Here is a 20,511-nt window from a genome sequence, read left to right as displayed (position 1 = left end):
AGAGAGAAGCAGGGAAGCACAATTGCCTCTCTCTGTCTCTGTCTGTCTCTGCAAAGGCAGAGGAAACACACACAGAGAGAGAGAGAGAAGCAGGGAAGTGCAATTGCCTCTCTCTGTCTCTGTCTCTCTCTGCAAAGGCAGAGGAGGCTGGGAGCCACAGGGGAAGGCTCAAAGAGCCGCATGCGGCTCCAGAGCTGCAGGTTGCCGACCTGTGCACTAGCCTTAACCACCCAAGTGTTCCCCATTATAAGTTCCAATGAACCTCAAGTGAACAATGGTTGATATATGTCCTTTATGGTACATAGTTAAATATGGCATCTTTTTGTAAATTTCAGTGCATATTGTTTATGTGCACGTTTAAAATTTCAAAATAAGAAAAAAGTAAATATAGCAGGTTCAGAAGTTTAGACACTTTTCCACTCAATATTTTGTAAAACCTCCTTTCAAATGTTTCCTATAATTAAGAAAATTTTTTGAAATCCTCTCCCATTCTTCCTTTCAGAATTTTTCTAGCTCAGAAATATTCATGCATGAGTGATTTAGAGCTGTATTTCAGCCTGTTTTCTTGCTTTTACATGTGTATGTGTACATACTTGCCACATTTTAAAAAAATATCAGAGAAAGGATAGAAATGTTTTCAAACTCTGCAATATTATGACTGTCTTAAGTGATAAATGAATGTGTGTGATGCTCCCCAAATAAAACTAAATAGCATGTAATGTCAAAGAAACAAATGAAACTACTGTGATTCATTAATATTTTGATAAATAGTTAAGCACAGGGCTTGAATTAGCTCTTGAAATTTTCTCCTGAGTTTTGCTCCCCATTTTCTCTGCACAAACCTGCTGTAGGCTCGTCCAGACAAAAATAAATAGGTTTGGACTGAACACCCATTATGCCTCACTAGCTTAAAAGTCAATTGCTCTCTAAATTGATACCAATCTTCTAGAGGTCATGATCCATACTTCGGCAACACCTGGGTTAAGGAAAAAGAATAGTTGGAATAGGAAGGAAAATTAAGAAAAGGGGAGGGATACAAATGAATGCCCTTTGAACTGCAGGGAACAGATCACTAGCTCTGGAAGTAAGAAAAGAGATGACCTATTTGCACCTCTTGCTCATTGCTTTGTTTTTAATAGCAACTGTTGTTCTTAACAAAGAGTGTAAGAGGATCTTCTCAAAGATGCAGTACTTACAAGGAGATCAGGAATATTTTTGAGCAAGGAGGGTTCTGCTAGGGAGAATGGGAAAAGAATCTAAAAGTGAGAACGGAAACATTCTCAATTGTAAGAAACAACAAAGCTGTTATTTCTGCCAAAGGAAGTGTTACAAAATTGGAAGGGTCTACTACAGACCTTTATAGCTGCCATATTTACTGCTTTATCATTTTGAATCTGTGCACATAACTAGTAAGAATACATTGAAATTTGCAGGAAAAGGTCATGTTTAACTATACACCATGTAGAGCAAACATGTCAAACTTGCGACATCATGTGACATTGCGCAACGTATCGGAGTTTTTTCGCCATTGCTGGCAATGGGGTGGGTGTGGTTTCCTGATGACACGTCCGGCCCGTGGGCTGGCAGTTTGACACCCCTGATGTAGAGATTCCATCAACTATGAATTAATTGAAACATAGAATTTTATCGGTGCCTAATCTTGCATAGACAACTTCATATAAATCTAATTTGGGCCCACCATTTTGGCCAATTATATATTTCTTTAGAATCACTGTTTTCTTACTGAAAAAATGTATTTTTTCTTGTTTTTATATACTAATAGAAAATCAGACTTGAAGACAGTCCAGGAATGTACTAGTATTACAAGACTGTTCTGCAATCTAACAAATGAATTTGCAGATTTTTGCCAAGGAGATGCATTTATTATAGTACAGCAAGATACCAGCAATAGAACAAATTATTCAGATATTCTACGATTCAGTCCATATACTCAACGTAAGTAATTTCTTCCTTCCTTTTGTTTGAATCATGCATTTTCACTGAAATCTCAAATCAAATTATTTTCCTTTGGGAAAATAATACTTTTTGTTCATTTGTCAAGCGAATTGGCCTTGAAGACATTTATATCCAGTTATATTATACATTTAAGGAGATTTTTAAAAAGCTAGGCTAGAAGTTAAGAGTAACAAAAAGAATCAGGTTCTATATTCAGGGCTGACTTTCAGAATCAAAGTTGACATTGATGATTAAAGCAAACCAATAATAAAACATTAAAAAATAAAAGTATTGTACTATATGTGTCTTTCTATTGAAAATATTATTTATAATAATTCATTAGGTTTGATTAGAAATCCTGTAGGACTTCTAACATACTTATATTTTAGAATGTTATTTTTGCTAAGATAAAAAAAATCTGGATTGCTAGCAAATAGTATTGATAATTTCTTTTATTTATGTTTTAATCAGGATGCCTCAAGCCACCTCAGTTTAATATTTCTGTTTGTCAAAACTGTGTAAATGTTACAGTGAAACTTCCACCTCTATTACTTAAAATTTATCAAAAACTTGATTATAGAATCACAGTGGAAACAGCTGATTTCAAGGAAAATGTAAGTAATTGATTATTAAATAAGGTCTTAAAAATATCAAACAGAATTCACTTTATAATTAAGAAATGTGTTAAGTTTTTTTGCTTTTATAATATTATCTATCTCAGCTTCAAGTGTATTGAGTTCACATCATTTTCAGCCATTATGACCTTGGTTTCTTCCACAATTCCAAAAATTATACTTCAGTGTTTGTGTTCTAAATGGAATGATGGAATCCAGATGGACAAGTTTCCTTTGTATGGGTTCAGAGTGCCAACTGAACTTGATGGATTGAGTTGTTAAGTCTAATATAGAAAATCAATTGCCATACTAGCATATAAACCCACATAATTGAGTTAAATTAACAGAATATAAAAAAGCAAGATAGTATGTTGACATTGCAATGTCATACAATTCAGAAACACGAATTACAAAAATAAAACTATTGTTGACATTGCTATTATGATTGTTGTAGTTATAAATAATGGTATAGTAATAGTACTGGTATTTAGAGCACTTCATAAAATATCTCAGTATTTGTCTAACGCCCATATAGAAAATGACGTTCTTAAATAAAAAATACAGTGGTACTTTGGTACTCATTGTTAATTGGTTCCAGGCAGCACAATGAGTACCAAAAATAATGAATATCAGACAATTTTTTCCCGTAAATAATAATGTAGTGAGTCACAAGGCAGCCAGCACCAACAAGTTCTAGCTTGTGCATTGAGTACTAAACAAACAATGAGTACCGGGACAAAAGTTTTTGTATCAAAGTGCATTGAGTTCCAAACTCTATGAGTTTCAAAGCCGTTGCATACCAAGGTACCACTGTAAGTGCAAAGCCATACCTTGATTCCAGGTTAAAGTGGAGTTTCACCAATTCACATCATTTAGCTTTATCGTTTCAATGCATTTAAAAACAATTCACTTTTTTTGTCTTTTACAGCGTATTGATAATACAACCCAACAGGATAGTTTCTTCACTATTCTTGAAGATTTGCATCCAAATAAAAATTATTGCATTGCTGTTCAGGTGTCTAACAGTTTTAAATCCCAGTGCACTTCCACCATTCCAAAATGTATTATGCTTGACTCCAATAACAGACAAGGTACAATGAATTATGAAACAAAGAAATGGAATGAGTCAGAACCTGTTTTATTTTGTGACTAAAACAGGGCTTTTCAACCAGTGGTACGGGTACCACCTGTGGTACATTGGAACCTGGCAGGTGGTACGCGACCATCCTAGAAAAGTAGCGGGGGAGGGGAATGAGCTGAACCGGTGGCAGCACCGCACAAGCCTGAGTGAGAGATGGCTGGAGCTGCAGGGCTGTCAGGACTCAGCGGAAGTGCCAGGATCAGTGCCGCTTTCCAGCTGATCTGCGCTTCTTCGGGGCTGTCAGGGCTCAGCGGAAGCACCAGGATCAGCGCCAGGCTCCAGCTGGAGCTTGGCGCTGATCCTGGCCCTTCCACTGAGCCCAGGAGAAGCGCCGATCAGCTGGAATGTTGCAGCATCTCCAGGGTCTTGTGATTTACATTCAGATGCTTGGCAACTGATTCATATTTATGACGGTCACAGTGTCCCAGGGTCATGTGAAGTGACCAAAACCTGCTGCAACCACCCAGCAGATGGGGGGAATAAAAACCAAACACCCCCCACCCCACCCCCACTGCAGATCCTCAACAGAAATGCTTACAACAATGAAAACCTCAAGCAGGACGAAGAGCGCCGCTGGGTGGGCAGGCAGGTGTCTTGCTCGGCTGTGGCTTGGGGGGCACTTTTTTCAGTGCCATTGTAACTTCGAACAGTCACTAAGCAAACTGTTGTAAGTCAAGGACAACCTGTATTTTATCACTTTTTTCCTTTTGGGGGGGGTCAAGTTTTTGACACCTTGCTAGGCAACTGGTGGTACTCGGATATTGCCATATCCTAAAAGTGGTACAATGGGTGAAAAGGTTGAAAAGCCCTGGACTAAAAGACTAAACATAGAATTTGCTTAGCATTTCAGTATCTTTTACAGGATTAAATTATAGTTCTTCATCTTCCTAACAAAACCAGGTAATTTTGTAATAATCTATAAATGCATTGTTGCTTAATGAAATATATTTTTAATCTGCAGTTTATACTATACTTTCAATCTTGGCTCTATTATTACTATTCGTGGGACTAATTCTGGTTTTCCTATGTATGACTGGTTTCATTTACTTTAAAAGGAGAATATCACCAAATGTCTTGGTAAGTAGTGTGGCAAAATACTTTCAATTTAAGATTGGTATGTGTTAGGGCAGTTCAACCAAAGATGGTGAAAGGGGTTCCCAGAAGAGGCTACATGACCCTTACACTCCACTAAACATTCCCTATATTCCTTGTTCTTCATAGACTTGGGGTGATGTAGCTTCTTCATTACTTTAAAGACTATTTCTATCCTAATGGCTGTAAGACTGCTCTTTATTTTAGTCTTATACGTTTACATATTCAGTTAATGTGCCAAAAGAAGCAGCACTCTTAGTTTGGCTGTATTGCTGCAGGACTTGATATACAGTACAAGTGGGGTTGACCTTACAGTCAAGAACCTGCACAAGATTAAGAAGGGTTCTTTACAGTATGTAACTTTAGAGTTGATTTTGGAAGCAAGATTAATTTGCTGTAAACAGCCCTCTGGTAATACAACAGAATCTTATTTTAAAATAGATAGATTATGTTGCTGAGGCCAGTGGTGGGATTCAGCCAGTTTGCACCACTTTGGCAAAACCAGTAGCTAATTTTTTGTTGCCCAGGCCCAGAATGGACTTCCGGAAGTGGCATCCACACAGAGAACCGGTTGTTCACATAGTTGAATCCCACCACCGGCTGAGGCGAAATGAAATTCCCACTAATTATTATGTGCTGCCTCTGGTAATAGATGTGGTTAAACATCTACATCAGACATGAGGAAATGTTTTCTATCCAAGGGAAATCCAGCTCTCCTTTTAATTGAAGCAGATTACACCAGGGTGGGGTTTGACAGTAACATTAGCAGTAAAACTGAATTGAAAGTCCTGCCCTCTGATATCAACCATCACTCTGTGCCAGAGGGCACAAGGTACGTCTGAGTGAAAAATTGTATATGTCACCTGCTTTCTTTCATTTATGAACAATATATCAAACAAGATTACAAAAGCCATGTCTGCCTTCCTACTGGGAATATAAAGCCCCATTGAACTCCAGCATCTCATAGCTTTCTTAAGAGAAGTGAAGAGTTGGGCTCTGACTGCCAAGAGGTTTGTTGAGAGATTTTATGTCCATTTGTTTAGCTTATTTTTCCTCACCAGGAAAGAGGGAAATAGGAACCTGTACCTAGTTACCCACAAGGGAATTCAGGACAGAATTAAAGAAGAAGAAAGCACTTGACATTCTCAGGAAGGGAAGTTTAATAAAGACCCACCATTAAAGATAGAAAGAAGCAAAGAAATACTGTATCACTAGTGAAAGGAATACAGTATATTACTCTTTTGAGAGCACCTGTGAATGTTTGTGCATACCAACATTTGTTTTGTTTTTTTCCCAGAACATCAAACCTAACATGGCTTGTTCAGTCTTTGGATCAGATCTTGAAGAAATTTGTGATGTCCAAGTCCAGGAAAGTAACACAGTGCAACAACATAGTGAGGATGAGAACAGTGAAAGCGATGATGAGAGTAACTTTGATACCAAATGTGGCATCTTTAACAAGATTACACCATTCTCTGATGTGGCCATCACTCAGAAGCTGTTCACAGGTTGCTCAGCTACTACGGATAAAATAACCAGAACTTTAGCAGAAAAAAATCAGAATGATATTGGCAAAGGCAGCCCACTTACCCAATTATGTCTTTCTGAAGTGAATTCTGCCCATGTAGCAGAATCAGAATGTACAGACTGCTTAAATGTAGACTTAAATACTGTGATGATAAGAATAGCAGCTGAAAAACTGGATAGTTCTACATTTGACCATGAAGATATACTACAGTTGAATGAGCCTTGCATTTCTGATGCATTTGAACCAAACCAGTCCACTGAAATGCCAGATAGTCAGAACTTTGATGTTCAAAGTGCTCTCTGTTCATGGGAAAATCTTAGTGTCTCTGGAGAAAGTGAATCATCTTATTCAGAAACAGAATGCACCAGTGGATATATGAGAAGATGAATCCACGAAAAGCAACACAGCTTCCTCTGTCCCCCTCTTTGAAAGGCACCTTTGGGGGGTAGTAATTTAGAACCGACAAATATTTAACTATTTCTTCATTCCAAATTAACCCTAAAATGAACTTGAGATTCACTTGAACAAGAAACAGTGTTGGCACTCTGTCTGCATTTATATTGCATATGGAACTTTGTTCCTATAGATATCAAAATATAATGTAATTAAGGTTCGGCAAGAATTAATAAAAAGCTGGAATATAGTTAAATGTCAATATTACACAACGATTCTGGCTTGGCCATCGCCATTGGAGGTAGTCACATATCCCAATTTGTATAGGAAAGACAAGGCTATTATATATAAAGACATCTTGACAGAAGAAGGTTATTTAAAACAAAAACAAGAGCTAAAACAACAAGGAATAGACATGGTGTGGTGGTCTTATCTCCAGATACAAGCAAGATACATGAAGGATAAGCAAGAATGAGGCATTAACAGACAAGATACGGGGTTAGATAAAATACTGTTAGGCCCGGAGAAAAAACAAATAAAGAATATTTATAAACATCTGTTAGAACATAAGCTATATGAGGAGCAGGTTAAAGAAACAATGGTGACGTGGGCAATAGATCTAGGATATAATATAAATATGGATCAATGGCAGCAAGTATGGGAGCGAAATAACAAAATCACATTGGCGACATCATATAAAGAAAACCTGTATAAGATGGTTTACAGATGGCATTTCCCTCCGGCCAGATTAGCCAAAATGTATAACGGATATTCTTCTATGTGTTGGAAATGTAAAAAAGAAAAGGACACCTTTTTTCATGTATGGTGGACATGTAGAGAAAGCATTATTTGAATATTCCAAATTGGCTCTCAACTATGGAGGCGCTAATACACCCCAATATGTTTAACATGGGAAACATTATAAGATATAAAGACTTATAACAGATATGGGGGAGTTGAAAACCAAACAACAATTAGAGGAACATGGAATAAAGATGGATTGGTACATAAGAACGCAAATACAATCTAGATATGAAAAAGATGTTAAAATAGATGGTGTTAATTTGGGGACAACAGTTAGATGAAATACAGGAACGGAAGAAAAATGGATTAAAAAATGTACAGTTATCTACTACATACGGAGTTAGAGGAGGAACAAGTGAAAGAGACAATGATAAAATGGACAAGGAATTTTGGATACACAATTGAATTAGACAGATGGCAGCAACTATGGGAAAGAAACTATAAATTGACAATGGTGACCGCGTATAAAGAAAATATGTACAAAATGTTTTACAGATGGCACATGTCTCCAGAAAGATTAGCTAAAATGTTTAAGGACAGATCTATGAAATGTTGGAAATGTCATCAGATACCAGGTTCCTTCTACCATATGTGGTGGACGTGTGTAGAAGCTAAAACTTATTGGAATATAATTAGAACATGGATAGAAAAGATGATACAACAACGTATAGAACTTAGACCAGAAATATTCCTGTTGGGTATTCTACCAGGGAAATACAATAAAGAGAAAACATATTTAATTATTCATATAATTACAGCAGCCAGGATTGTGTTTGCACAAAATTGGAAAGCACTGAAAGCGCCCCCCCCCCCCGAGGGAGAGCTGATTGGGAAAATATTGGAATGTGCAGAAATGAATAGACTAACTGACAATTAAAGATAAGACAGAGTCAGACTACTATGAAATCTGGGGAACTTTTTATGATTGGCTAAAAAGAGAATACGGTTAAAAGATAATTAACATCAATTTAGATGGAAGAAGAAGGAGCAGATAAGGAGGGAGACCCAGGCGACACAGTATTGAATAACTGGAGGTTGTATAAATATTTATAGAAGTATATACCGAGAAGGTTAGACAAATAGAAGTATTAATGTAAGAGAAAATTAATCTTGTATATAATACAGATAGGGAAATTTGGAGAGAGGAGTTGCTCGGACATTACCCCTGAATTATATCTGAAGAGGGATGAGAGGGAAGAAAGGAGAGGAGAGAGAAAAGAGTAAAGGAGGGGAGAAGGAAGTAGGAAGGTTGGAGGAGAAGAGGAGAAGTGGGGAGAAAGGGGAGGAGAGTGGTGAAGGAAAGAGAAGAGGAGAGGAAGAAGAGGGAAGTAGGGAAGAGAAGAAAGGGAGAAAGAAGGTAGAGAAGAAGGAGTGTGGATACAGTGAAAGGGGAAATGGGCGAGCAACACCAAAAGTCATGTGTATGTATTTCATTTTATTAAAAGTGTCTTATATATGAATGTAAAAAGAATGTATGTTAACATCTGATAAATATTACGGTATATGTATGGGGGAGAGTTTGGAAAAATAAATTTTTTTTAAAAAAATGTATAGTTTGTATATAGATATATGTAATTAATGTACAATATGGACTGAGATGTCAAAGAAGATTTACCATGTTCAGTGTTTTTAATCCTTTTTTTTCTTTGTACTCAATAAAAACTTTATATATATATATATATATATATATATATATATATATATATATATATATATATATATATGGGTCTTTGGTTGTTTGGGTTTTCTCCCGTGTAAAATTGGAAGTGTCGGCGACGTTTCGACGAAGTCCCATTCGTCATCTTCAGGCTGGTGTTTTCAGCTTCGTGCTTCGAGCAGCAATGTGTGGTCTCAGCTGTTTCTTCCTTTTAACTGCCAGTGGGGGTATGAACTGATTGGGTGGGAGCTTGGCTGTGTTCTGATTGGGTGGAGGTGTGTTCTGATTGGTTAGGGGCGTGGCTGTGCTCTGATTGGCTGGGGGTTGGCTGTGCTCTGATTGGCTGGGGGTTGGCTGTGCTCTGATTGGCTGGGGGAGTGTTCTGTTTGGTTGTGCTCAGGTTAGTCTGAGTTGCAGAGGGGTTTAAGATTTTGGGCTGCCTTGCTATTTCTTGGCTTCGCTTTTGTGGTCGTGCCTCATCTTCATGGAGGGTGTCAGTTTGCTTCATGTGTGGATTGGAGGGGTTTAAAGTGTCTAATGATGCAGCTCTGGTCTGGCTTCTAGTTTGTGGTCGTGCCTCATCATCGGTGTGGCTTTGGATTTGCTTTTTGCGTGGATGTGTGGTGGTGACATCCTGTGTGGTTTTTGTGAGTGTGGGTCTGGTATCATTTTTTGTGTTAGGGAGTCGTTTGTCAATAAGGGCGGGTTTCCAAATGGCTGGTAGGCGGGAGGTATCGCTTGTTCATGCTGTGTGGGCATGAACAAGCGAGATGATACCCTCCCGCCTACCAGCCATTTGGAAACCCGCCCTTATTGACAAACGACTCCCTAACACAAAAAATGATACCAGACCCACACTCACAAAAACCACACAGGATGTCACCACCACACATCCACGCAAAAAGCAAACCCAAAGCCACACCGATGATGAGGCACGACCACAAACTAGAAGCCAGACCAGAGCTGCATCATTAGACACTTTAAACCCCTCCAATCCATACATGAAGCAAACTGACACCCTCCATGAAGATGAGGCACGACCACAAACGCGAAGCCAAAAAATAGCAAGGCAGCCCAGCATCTTAAACCCCCCTGCAACTCAGACTAACCTGAGCACAACCAAACAGAACACTCCCCCAGCCAATCAGAGCACAGCCAACCCCCCAGCCAATCAGAGCAGAGCCAACCCCCCAGCCAATCAGAACACACCTTCACCCAATCAGAACACAGCCAAGCTCCCACCCAATCAGTTCATACCCCCACTGGCAGTTAAAAGGAAGAAACAGCTAAGACCACACATTGCTGCTCGAAGCACGAAGCTGAAAACACCAGCCTGAATTTGACGAATGGGACTTCGTCGAAACGTCGCCAAGACACTTCCAATTTTACGCGGGAGAAAACCCGAACAACCAAAGACCCACATACAAACACCCGCGAAAACCTCAGAAAACATATATGTTGTAATTACATAATTTGTTGTACAGAGCTGGAGCTACAGTTTACACCGATATTGTGATTGGCAAACATTTTTTCTACAGTTGTGTGTCCTTCTCCAAATTAATGCCTTCATGATGTGCTCTAGCTGGGAATTCTAGAATCTGCACCTCCAGCATATTGAGAGGAAACCATCGCGTCTGGACTTTACTTCTCCTTCATGCAGCTAATGCAAATACTTTTCCTGCTGTTTTAGAAATGCAAAAGTCAGCTGCTTTTTCTTGTGTTGTATTTATTCTTTTGTTTTTAACAACCTTAACCTTCTTAGTACATTACTTTATTATAGGGCAACTTACTCCCCTGTGATTCACTTAACAACTGTGGCTAAAAAGGTCACAAAATGGAGCAAAACTTACTTAACAACTATCCTGCTCAACAACATAAATTTTCAATTCTGTTGGGGTCATACATCAAGGACTACCTGGACTATGGGAAACTGGTTTTTTTTTTCAAATAAGGAAAGTGAATTTCTTAAGAATAGTTTTTTCATGCTTGAAGGAGGAAAGCTGGTGGGAGACAAGGCAGATCACAGTTTGCCCATAACCCAGCACAGGTGAATGGTCATACACTGGATCTGGTGTTCCTCTCAGAGCAATGCCTATGTATGAAGGAGAATATATGTGTCCCAGAATAATGTTGCAGAATCCAATCACCAGGACCAGAGGCTTTGTATTCTAAGCTTTTGGACTCGTGCTGGAGCCCATCCCCAGGGAATTTCCCTCTAGCAGAGTGTGAGCCGTTCTTGTGTGTGGTGTTTATAGTGCCTGTTCTATCTATGTGGCTTTTTAGATGTTGATTGGGGTCTGTTGATGGCTGGCTTTTAAGTAGTTAGCTGTAGTTTACTTGTGCTGCCCAGCCCTCGCCTTCTAAGTATTTGATAGGCTGGTGGTAAGTCAGAACTCCTGGGAATTGAAGCCTGGGAAACAGGCCCCTCATCAAGTCAACAGGAAATGGTAAGGATGCTGGCTTGTTGGGGCGGCCTTCCCTCACACAGCTCCCCTGCCTCCCCCTCCCCCTCTCTAGAGGTCTTAAGGGAGACAAAGATCTGGAGGGCAAGGTGCAGCCCCCATATTGGCCACTTCTATCTCTCCAAGCCCTCCTCAATTAAACATACATTATATATAAATTAAAACACAGCCAAAAAGAAAACATAGTTAAATCACTAATTACAGCTCTTCACATATTTTCTGGAAAAACCACTTTTATTGATGTTAGGCAGGAAGAGCAAACCTTATGAAGGAATTGTTAACAGGAAGGGAAATGAAGACCCCAAAAGGTCTTGTTCTTTATAATCTACCTTCCCTTTGAGCCTTTAGTTCTCATTATTTTATTATTATGTATTTAAGAAGATCAAAGGCCTCCATAGCTCAGGATATTCACCTTAAAATCAGAACCCAGAAAAATTTAGTTAATCCACAATACTGCCCTATGAAGAATGAAGATAATCTTTGGGCCCTGAGAGCATGCAGGTGTCCAGTCAGAATATTAGTGGCACACCTGTCAGCAACTGAAAGTGCATAACTCCATGTACTTCCCTGTCTCACAACTCAATCCATACATTCTTTAATTTTTAGACACATCTTTTTCTCTTAAGCTCCTTTAAAAACCTACAAAGTATACTGTAATTAGCATGAAAAATAAATCTAGCAGTCATCAAACAACGTAAAGCGTGGCTCACCTAGCACTCTTGTCTGCTCTGCCAGAGGCCTGTCGGAATCAGGACGGCTACGAAGGAGGTAGCTGCTGGGGGGGGGGGGGAGGGAAGCAGAAGGCTTTCCAGCAGGTGCCACCACGCCTGTAAAGACGGCGCCTCTGAAATTCAGAGTAAAGTTGGGCAGCCCTTGAGCATCGCTGGCAAGCTGCAGATCTGATGTAGTCTCGGCTGCTGCTCCCTTCCTTGACAGGGCGAGGCTGGCGTGTGCGGCCTTTAGTTGGGGGCGCCAGGGGAGCGCCGCTTTGCAGGACGAAGGTACTTGCAAGTCCCACCCCAGCTATGACGCAGCAATTTTAAAATAAAACTAATTTTAATAATTAAAATTAGTAAATAATCATATTTATTATTGTTTTTATAATAACTTTTATATTGCTTTATTTGATTGTGTCCCACAGAGAATCATTTCTTATCAGATGGGGAAATATACATTTGATAAATAAATCATGTAAAACACAATTTCAGGCCTCCAGGAAAGAAGTGTCAGAATCTAGAGCTTTTTCTCTTACCCATCCTGAGGAATGCTTTCTCAAATATTAAGGCATCTTGGTTCTTTTAGAAAATATTTTGTCACTTTTAAAATATTGCTCTATCTCTGTCTGGAAAATATGAGATGAAGGAAGGGTCAAATTAATGCACAAGAGGATTGCAATATTGTTAAATGGACTAAATTGTTTCAATATTCTACACTGGGTATTTGTAAGATGTGTTGGCTTCTAGTCTTTCTAGGTTTGGATCAAAGTATTAATGGCGATGTTTAAGGTTTTAAACGTTAACTTGACAATAGATTATCTGAAGGATCCTTCCATAAATTCCTTCCAGGATTTCAAGGGCATTGTCAGAGGCTGTCCTTTAAAGACCAAATGAAATTTGAAGGAAAAGCAATTATATTATTCATGAAAGTCCTATATATGTATTGCATAACCCAACCTTCTGTTACAATAAGAAATTTGTAATTAAAATTGTGAAATATTTTTACATATTTATAGTTTCAAATCTCTTCTCTCTCTCTCTCTCTCTCTCTCTCTCTGTTTATTTAATAAAGTCCTCTAGAAATCACAAAATAGAAGATTAGTAAAATAATAAAACAAAATACAATTTATTTATTAAAGTGGCATTAGTATCTTAGAATGTATTAGGATGTTTGGTATGGTTTTAAAAAAATGATTCAAAGTCTTCCTTAAAGGACCAAGCTCATGTATTTTCTTAAGCACCACCAACCAAAAAGCACATTTTCTCAGCAAGTCATAGTAGAAGAAAATCCTGTTAAAATAGTCAAATCAATGAAAATCTACAGCCTCTAATAGGTCATTGGTGGATGCATCTTTTTTTCAGACAAGCATTCAATTTAAACAAATCTCTTGCAGCAACAACCTGTTTTGTATTTTTACCAAATCACAAAGCCCCAAAGCTATGACTTATGGTAGACCTATGTGCCTTCTCTGACCCTACATCTCCTTTGAAAGTAAACTATATAGGACTTAATAATGGGTTCTTTCTCATGACTGTGTTAATTTGTTTTGCTTCCATCTCTGAGTCAGAAAGAAAACATGTCAATATAAATTGCCCGGCCTGTACATTCTACCTTTATAGCACCCAGGTAATGAAGCCATATAGTTACTCTGCTGCCATATTGGAATGTTAGGTAGTTTCAAGGCAGTTCTACTCATGAGTTCCTTTCACCTGCCCAGAATCACTTACCTGAAGAAGACCATATTTCAGTTGCTCCCCTGAACATATGACAAAATGGGCTGAGTGTTTGAGTGCCAGGGAATTTTTTTTCTGTATTCTGCCTAATTTATAGAATACATTACATGATTATCATATCAGTAACAAGAAAGTGTACCATCCAGGAGGTTTACAATTTCTATTACTGGGCTGGAAATCACAATGATTTCTTTTTAAAAAAATATATTTTATTGATTTTTTTACAGTAGTGAATAGAATAGAGTTGGAAGAGACCTTGGAGGTCTTCTAGTCCAGCCCCCTGCTCAAGCAGGAGAACCTATACCATCTCAAGACAAGTGACTGTCTAGCCTCTTTTTAAAAATTTCCAGTGATGGAGCACCCACGATTTCTGGGGGCAAGCTATTCCACTTGTTAATTGTCCTCATTAATAAGCAGCATTGTCTGGGTCATATATTTAAAAACAATCATAATTAATTTCTATAATTCCATAATCAATATATTAGTTAATGATATATTGCCTTGATCTTCTCTTCTTCCAGTAGTATTCTCCTTTGTCAACATTAAACAAATATAATTCTTAATACTTTTGATACATACAAGGTTGGATGTAAACATTTTTCTTGTACAAATAACAATAACATCAACATATAACATCTTTTCTGATTGGCTTATGTTTATAAAAGTCATCTTATTAAGTCACTATGTGTCCTGTTTTCAAGATTCTTATTTAAGCTTGTTTTCTCTTCAATATTCAAACCATTCTTATCAGTCATAATTTTCTCAAAATTAGTTACCTTTAAATATCCCAAACTTTTCATTCATATACACCATCCCAATATTTTTACATTTCATATATTATAAAAAGTACTATACTACTTATATATCTTATCCCTCTTATTGTAGGGCCCCTTTATATCCAAAATTTATCTAGTCTTTTAACCATATTCAAACAATGTTTAATCATATAGTACTCTATCTGGTGTCGAATCAAATCTCTTAAATCTACCGCAAGCCTTCTTCTTTTGCCAGGTAACTTTCCGAGTCAGTATGTTCTGCTTGCAAGGGGATTCTTCATGTATTTTTGTGAGTGTTATTGGGAATGGGAAAGACAAATTAAGTAGGATGTACATTTTTTGTCTCCCAAACTCTAACGATTCTCCTGTCAGCTCTGTAATCCATTTTGTTAAATCTTCTTTCTTATCCTCAAGCTTGTTTTGAAGTCCTGAAAGATAAAATATCTTTTACATTTTCATTGTTGTGGCAAAATCTTGCAGGTTTTCTTTTGTTTATTTTAAGCTGTAGTTCTCTTCATTTGTAGCTTCCTTATTTGGATCACTTTCCTTTGGATTATGTTCTGTTATCTGATTTGTTTGTTCATTCTTTATCATCATTTTCTGAGAGTTCGTTAAGGGTAAGTTTAGGTTGAAGATGTCATCAAAGTTGTTTTTAATCTCATCATGATTTGAAACAATTGTCATTTGAATCTGTTGCAGCATTGCATACATTTCCTCCTGGAAAGTATTTGCCTTGTCTTGGAGTGTTGTTCCTGCAGATCTCTGATGTTTCAGGTTGGGGCCTTCAGAAGGGAATATTAGGTATGGTTTCCTGTCACTTTCAGATAGATATGCAACATCCATTTTATCTCTCCTCTCCAGATAGTCTTTCACTGGTACCATAGTTTCTATTATTAGCCTTGTCAAACCAGCCAATCTTAAAATCCAAACAACCAAATCTTATATAGTTCTTATCTTTATATATGGTTTTTGTAATCCAATGCGTTTCCAATTGTCGAAGCAGCATCATTGAAAGGAGTGTTTTATAACAGTTCTTTTGTTCAGGGATCTTACAATTATCAACCAGCCAAAATTGCAGTCCACAATGTTTTGCCACCTAAGAGCTTTTCAGTAAATTCCCCCCTAGAAGATTAGCCAAAAGCTAAGGTTTTTCTTTCTCTGCAAACAATTCTTGAGCTTAGAAATCACAGATCAGTAAATATTTGTAATCCCAGAAGGTCAGCAGTTTTTAAAACAAATGTGATTCTCACTCTGTAGTAGATGGCCCAGTATTTTCTTTCCTCTATTCCCAGCTGTTCTTTATTTGGCTAAAAGTGTCTGAGGTTCAAAAGAACAAGTTTTTCTCTATTTCTGGGCATCTTGCCAATTTGAGTCAATGCAGCTGTAGTTTTATGCTCTAATCCTCCACTAGATGGCAGTAGCTATTCATTTTCCAACTTTTAAGACAAAGAATTATTTCCTTATAATTTTATCAATACTCTTTCGGATGTGGAATTTAACAGTTTTCATAATTTTTAGATTTATCCAGACTGTAGTATTAACTATTTCAATATATTTCTGTTTCCCATAAATATTAATTCACTGCTAACGTCTTTGGAAGGGTGGGGGTGTAGTCCCCTCGTTTCTCACTTTTGGAGGATTTTTTGCTTCTTGGGGATCTTTTCCAGAAAATCAGCTACAAAATAGGAGAGAGAAGATCGATATTCTGACCCAGTTCCATGCACACTGTTCACAGTTGTTCTGCTTAGTGCTTTTGAACTTCGGCTGCCAGTAGCTTGGGCTAGTCAGCAAGGTGTGGCTAGCCTTTCTCCTGTCGGGTTAGAGGGATTCATCCCAAATCAAACGGATCGACTGCCATCATTCCACAACCATTGGGGGGGGCTCTTTCTTCATCGCCTCTCCGGGGTGACTTTCAACCCATTTAGGGTCCCCTGGAAGGGTGAAACCAGGGGGTGCGGAACCCTGCAATCCATTGGCCGCATCGCTATGATGCAAGACCAGAAGTCTCAGAAATCACAATGATTTCTAAAAAGCTCCAGGTATATAACAACCTTTTGATCTCCTGAAAGAGTTCAACATTCTATTAAAAGTTCAGTATAAAAGCACTGCTTTCCCAGTTCTACATATCCTCCAAGTGATCACATAATTCAGGCAAATACACCAAGCAACACAATGCTGAAAGAGAGAGGGGAGCATTCTAACATGCAAGAACAATTGGGGAGAAAGCCCCCAAGATTAATGTTTATCCCACCTACAACAGCAAAGGAGTAGAGAATGAAAGTAATATAAAACAATGAGCTGGTAGCATTAGCTGGCAGAAAATCCATGCCTGTCTTGGTAATATAGGGTGGTCAGTATGCAGGGACTTGCAGCTTGCAGCTCACTAAGGAGGAACCATAGAAACTTGATCTTTTTACCAAAAGTGACAAATGTATTGTTAATTCATGAGCTTAATGAATGCCAAGGATCACATAAAGAGACTAGTTTATTTTTGCTTAGAAATGGGACATAGCAGTTTCATTTCTAACTAGGTTGTTATTCCCATGCTAGGAAAAATAAATAGTCTGCACAATCAATAAATCTGACCTTATAGCCACAACTAAAATAGTCATAGAAGTAGAGGACCTGATGACCAATCAGAAGGGGATGGTCCCATTGGAGACTTACCAGGCTAATAAGACTTCAGCATCTTGGCAGATTCCAAGTGCTCCTTTTCAGTGCGCTTTAGAATGTCCATATAGGTAGTCTTCTATTAAAATATAAGTGAAAATACTACTTTTATGCCTGCGTACCTTAGTTCAAATTCAGGATGGCAGTGAGATGGAGAAAATATAGTGAGGATATGTCCTCTGCAAATAGTTGATGGGATTTCTTTGTGCTATGGCAAGCAAAAGATGCAGATATGTCTAATGACACCATACATCTATTGATCTTTCATAAAATGGAGAAAAATTCTATACAAATCATGGTTACATCAACAGTAGCAGGGATGAATGCTGAAGACCGAAGTTCACTGAAACACGATCAATTTCTTTTACACTCAAAAGGGTTCTCAAGGATTAGTATTATATTTTGTCAACTTTAAAGTGCTGCTTTAACAAGAAGTTCTTCATGGCCTGCAAACATACTATCTAAAAGAATACTCTTCCCATGTGTGCCTTCCTATAGCCTAGAACAAAAACTCTGTTCTGGGCCTCCTCATGCTGAGAGGAAATGACAAATTGTGTAGAAGCAGACATTTTTAGGGTAGCCCCTCAGTTTGTGAATACCCTCCACAGTGTTCCAAAGCTATTTTTGTTCTCCAGACCTTCAAATATATTAATATTTTGAATGAATGTATTGTAACAAAGTTTTCAAATCAATCTGTAGTTGTTCTGTTTATTTTTAATGTTCACATACTATATTTTAAATAAGACCTCTATCTTTAAATTCCAAATTATGTTTTTAAGACACTCTACATCAGACATGTCAAACTCGCGACATCATGTGACGTCGTACAACGTATCAGGACGGTTTTGCCATTGCCAGCAATGGGGTGGGCACAGCTTTTGGATGACACATACTGGCCCACGGGCCGGCAGTTTGACACTCCTGCTCTACATCTTAGCAGTAGCAGCACTTGACTCAGTTTGGGTTCCAGGATTAAGATAATTTGGACCTGGTTAGTACTTGGAAGGCAGACTAGAGAGTACTAGAGTTATAGGCTCATTGAGAAATTTGGGAGAAAAACATTCTGAAAAAAAGCAATGGTGAGCCACCTTATACAGTTGCCAAGAAATCTGTACTGGTGGTTAACCAAAAGTCAAATTTGATTCAAATTGCTTTTGAAGTCAATCCACCTCCATTTTATACAGTCACCCAGAGACACCTTATAGGTGACAGAGGCACATATATACAATTACTCTTAGAGTGGCTATCATCATGGTTCTTGAACTGAAGGTAATTTGGGCATATTCTGGGGTTAGTGGAACAATTTATAATTGTTGTTTGTGAGTCAAAGATTCAGTTTGAAATGGCCACAGCTGAGACACTTGTGTGATACAAGAGAGCCTGGTTTTCTTTAATAGGGATAATAACATTATTTGAGACCAGGAAAAAGGATAGTTGTGTCAAACAGTTTAATAACAGAGTTATTAATTAAACTGCCTTCATATACTATGGCTTAAAATTTGATTATCACCAACCTTAATAAACCAAATTGCAGATTGTTTGGGTTGGGTGTCATAAAGCTATGATTACTTCAAAGCCAGTTTGGTATAGTAGTTAAGGGGCTGGCCTAGAAACCAGGAGACTGTGAATTGTAGTCCCACTTTAGGCATGAAAGTCAGCTGGCTGACTCTGGGCCACTGATGCCCTCTCAGCCCAACTCACTTCCCATGGTTGTTGTTGTGGGGAAAATGGAAGGAAGAAAGAGTATTATGTATGTTCCCATAGTTATTTATAAAAATAATAAAGCAGGATAAAAATCAAGCTAATTAATCTAAAATAGTGAAAGTTCCTGAATTCCCCATTTATGCTTTATGAGGGAAGAACAGTAATCCCTAAACTGCCCCTCCTGAGCCCTTTATGGTATTTGTACTTCCTAATTTACCTTATTAAAATCATATCAGATGGCAAATCATATTCCATCCCAGTATAAAATTATGACTTTGTTTTAAGCAGTAAAATGTTCGAGCCTTGCAACAGTGTTATGCAATACTAAGCATTAAAATGCGTTGAAATGGCGAATCACTGGTAATCTTGGATTTTCCAGAGGGGAATTTTTCATCTTTAATTTTACAACATGATCCTATGGATATCTGCATTTCATGAGGGGATTTCCAACCACATGCATCAGCTGTGAAAGTCTTGCATTTCTGACTTTCTGTTGCAATACTAGTTCCTATTTCTATTTTTAAACTATCTCAAGTGAGAAAAATTTTTCAGATTTCATCTATCTCTTCTCTGTAAGAGAAGACTTTTCACATTGCTGGAGCTGGGGTGGGTGCAGCCTTCGCAACATGCAACCGGCCAGTGTTAAAATAATATTGTGATATTGTTGCAGTTAAAGATGAGTTAAAGTGTTTCCACAGCCAGTTTCATTGCTGGCTGTGGAATTCTGGGAGTTGAAGTCCACATGCCTTAAAATTGTCAAGGTTGAGAAACACTGAAACTTTTCTCATGAGTTAGGGATGAGATAAAGATACAGTCCTGGGGTGTGGCCGAAAAGAGATATTTCCAAAACATGTTTGTGCTATGGTTAGATGAAAAGGAGAAAAGACTTTAAAGGACTACGTCATGGTTTCAACAGATGAAACTCTTCAAAAGAACTTTGTGGAATTGTTTACCTTAAAAAAATCTTTTATTTGAGAAACAAAGTATCAGCACTACATAGTTAAAGCCAAAAACTTAATTCCCCTCCCCTAGGCACAAAGTCATAAAGCACAATTCCTCCTCCAATTAACAGTCATAAATCACAGTCCCAAATTAGCTTGAAGCGTGGGCTTTCTCCTCAGCTCTCCAGCCTGCCAAATCTTTATCAACTTTGGCTGCAATAACCTTAGATTCCCACAACTGAGTTATTATTGTTATGACTAACTGGACTCTCATCCACACACTCCCTCCCAACACCAACTAACTCTAAAAGGGAAAGAGAAAA

The 20,511-nt window shown here is 38.0% G+C and overlaps 1 protein-coding gene across 7 annotated transcripts in view; it reads left to right on the top strand.

Moving 5' to 3' along the window:
• Positions 1-6,986, top strand: part of LOC120297000 (interferon alpha/beta receptor 2-like) — a 23,331-nt gene extending 16,345 nt beyond the window's left edge. For all 7 annotated transcript variants that reach the window (XM_039319103.1, XM_039319140.1, XM_039319131.1 and 4 more), the window contains 5 exons: positions 1,784-1,956; positions 2,428-2,570; positions 3,499-3,661; positions 4,673-4,788; positions 6,101-6,986. In XM_039319103.1, the coding sequence (XP_039175037.1) occupies positions 1,784-1,956; positions 2,428-2,570; positions 3,499-3,661; positions 4,673-4,788; positions 6,101-6,718 (1,213 nt within the window). In that variant the 3' untranslated portion in view covers positions 6,719-6,986. The remainder of the gene's footprint in view (positions 1-1,783; positions 1,957-2,427; positions 2,571-3,498; positions 3,662-4,672; positions 4,789-6,100) is intronic.
• The last annotated feature ends 13,525 nt before the right edge of the window (positions 6,987-20,511 follow it).

Source organism: Crotalus tigris, unplaced genomic scaffold (genome assembly GCF_016545835.1).
Source record: "Crotalus tigris isolate CLP2741 ecotype Arizona unplaced genomic scaffold, ASM1654583v1 scf7180000017601.7605149639:7615979, whole genome shotgun sequence".
Taxonomy (NCBI): domain Eukaryota; kingdom Metazoa; phylum Chordata; class Lepidosauria; order Squamata; family Viperidae; genus Crotalus; species Crotalus tigris.
This window is presented reverse-complemented; position numbering and strand designations above follow the sequence as displayed.